General features: G+C 33.4%; 1 protein-coding gene across 1 annotated transcript in view; it reads right to left on the bottom strand.

Annotated features, from left to right (window-relative positions):
- LOC128247685 (chitinase-like protein Idgf3) overlaps window positions 1-2,425 on the bottom strand; it is a 7,511-nt gene extending 5,086 nt beyond the window's left edge. The window contains exon 1 of the mRNA XM_052967704.1: window positions 2,247-2,425. Coding sequence (XP_052823664.1) covers window positions 2,247-2,360 — 114 coding nt within the window. The 5' untranslated portion in view covers window positions 2,361-2,425. The remainder of the gene's footprint in view (window positions 1-2,246) is intronic.
- Between the last annotated feature and the right edge of the window lie 628 nt (window positions 2,426-3,053).

Here is a 3,053-nt window from a genome sequence, read left to right as displayed (position 1 = left end):
ATATAATAGATAAAACGATTACAGTGAACTTGCAATGGGAAGTGAAATATCCAACATTTCGGACAGGCGAAATTTGTTTTATGTATTTTTATAAATATTTCTTATATTAGATTTCAAGCTTGTGTATTTTATAATATATTATGCAAAAGCAGGTATTATCAAAAGGGTGCAAGAAATTTTAAGCTAAGTTATTCGTCTATCCTCTTTGCGTATATGTACGTGTATTCTTGTAAGTGTATGTACTTATTTTAGGAAATTTTGTTTTGTTAAAAATTTAGTAAGTCTTAGGACATTTTTGCAGGATCTGTTTAATTTAGAGTTGTAATATTAGGGTTTTTTTTACATATACTATGGCGGTAGCTTAGTGTGAAGTTGAAGATGGAACAATGTAGTGAGGTATTTTCATGTTTAGCCGTAACAAAAAAAATGTTCTAGTGTTTTGAAAATTGTATGCTTGCATGAAGAGACACACTCGGAGTTTCGGTTCAGAATTTCGTTCTTCAATATAAGAATGTGGTAGGATTCATAGATACCAAATTGGCAGGGTTTGTTGTTACCTGTGCATGGTTGTGCATGTGACAACATTTTCCAATTAATCGAAAATAGATTATCTTTTGATTTTAATGTCCGTTAATAGTTGGATAATGAGGTATCATTTTTACTATTGGGTTTACGAAAATGTGTGTGTGTGTGTTGGTTGCATCATGCATATTTTAATATGTTCAAATAATATATTATAAATACCAGAGCTTGAATTTGAATAGAAAAAGTATTTTTAAATAAAATAGCACACAAATTTTACCTTCCTTAATACAAAGGTTAAAATTTCTAAATAGCAACCAAATAATCTCCAAAACAATAACTCCCTAGCGACAAATATACTGACCTACAACATTTACGTCTATCTACACTCTCTCGTGAACTGTTAAAACATCAGATTAGCAAATTTTTCATTATGACAATTCTATGTCAACCAACACCCTGCCAATACAAACAGGTGAAAAACCCTAAATAATACCAACCTGCCAACAGTCTAAATCGTACCACCTACCTACGTTATTTTGTGAGCCCTTAAAAGCCCCTTACCTAAAAGCTGACATTCCTAGAAATTACACCTTATTACAAAGGTTTAAATAATGGACTGAACTCGGAGATTTAACCTTCACATTTTCAAAACAGAAGGCTAAATATCCTATTAATATCCAAATAAAACCAACAACTAAATTGAGTGACACATCTGCTGACCAATAACCTAATTACATTTTTGTAAACGCCTATTACCTAAAGATCACAGACCTAAATATACACACCTGATTACAATAGTACATCTTCAAAGTTAATAAAAATTCTCCATATGACTTTGCCATCACAACTTACCATACAATCTAATTATCATTCGAGAGAATTCAGCTTACCCTTGAAAGTTTTAAATTAGCAATTAAGACAGACATACAGACATACAGACAGACAGACAGGTAGATAGATAGATAGATAGATAGATAGATAGATAGATAGATAGATAGAGACATTCATTCTGTTATCTTCTGTTCTAAAAATCTATTCTAGTTCTTAGTAATTTATACTAACCTTTTTACTGTCAGTTATTAGCTAGTTTCTCAAATCTTTATCTTCATCATGTGAAACACTGTGCTATGTGAATCATCGAGAGAACTTTATGAGAACAGTTGCAGCTCAATCTCTTCCGACTCACACCCAGCCGGCGTAAAAATACGAGGATATATTGGATAACATAGTTTTAAGAGAAATGGGCGAGATTGTCAATTCTGGAACTTTTTTGGTCATAATTATTATTAGTACTGACTCATATTTTTTTAGGTTACTAAAATAAGTAACAGACAAGCATTGAGAGCGGTTTTATTGACAATACTCTACACACAAAATGCTTCTACGTGCTAAAAATCGTTCAAATGCTACCGAAAACAATTTTACCGTTCATTCTTTCAGAATCGATAAGTAAGCATCAATCAATTACTGGAGTCGATACAATCGACTGTCCCCTCCCACCAAATTTCTAACTTTGTGCTACCGAAACAAACAGTTATTACTAGCATTTTCGCGCCACAAATTAGATCTACTTGTGCCATATCCCCAAGTAAAACCCTTATGTGAATTTCCCACCTCCAGGATTTTAATTTAGGCGTTAGTTGCAAGTAAGGGGTGTAGAAGTGCTCAAACTACTAATTTAGTATTAAATTATTTTTAAAAAAAGCAAATCGAAAGAATACCTTTTCTGTTGCACTTTCTGGGTCTTCGAAAGTTACCCAAAGTTTACCATCATATAAATACGGTACACAGCATCTCTCATCATATACCCGTACAGCACCATTCCGAAGCGTCATTCCCACCTGAAGAAGAAAACATATTTAATATAAGACATATCTAATCAAATACGACATGATATATTTGAATTAGAAAGTATTTCACACAACTGAGTGTCTGGAATTTCTTTGGTGTTGTTCGACTTACTAAAATTAGCAGCTAAAATTCCTTCATAGTATATCTTGTAACTTTTAAAAAAAGGTAAGACTTTAGATAATGAAGTCCTGCAAAGACTATGTCTGGAAAATGCCAGTAGGAAGGCCACGGCTAGAAGGCTTCTGATGATAGGCTTGTTTGATCATGGCTGGTAGCAATGGCAATCATTTGTTTAAATAAGCCGTGCCAATGAGTGAACCATTCTGCCTGTTAAAAATGATAACTAAATACCCTAAGATCACACCCTATGGACGGAAAGGTGCATTAGATAACATATTTCTAGATAAACTGTGTTAGAAAATGAACAGTGGTCAGAAGTAGAACGTTTTTTCTCATATGTGAACTGCATCAGGGTTGCGTTAATGTGAGGCTAAAGAACAACTCTAAATAAGCCCTTCTTGCTAAAAATGGCTACCAGATATTTATTGAATCAAGATATACGAACAATTTTTTATGCAGGAAGTAAGTAAAATATAAGTTACTTTGTGTGTGTGTGTGTGTGTGTGTGTGTGTGTGTGTGTGTGTGTGTGTGTGTGTGTGTGTGTGTGTGTGTGTGT

Source organism: Octopus bimaculoides, chromosome 4, assembly GCF_001194135.2.
Source record: "Octopus bimaculoides isolate UCB-OBI-ISO-001 chromosome 4, ASM119413v2, whole genome shotgun sequence".
In the NCBI taxonomy this organism is placed as follows: domain Eukaryota; kingdom Metazoa; phylum Mollusca; class Cephalopoda; order Octopoda; family Octopodidae; genus Octopus; species Octopus bimaculoides.
The sequence above is the reverse complement of the archived record's forward strand: the minus strand, read 5'-3'. Positions and strand labels throughout refer to the sequence as shown.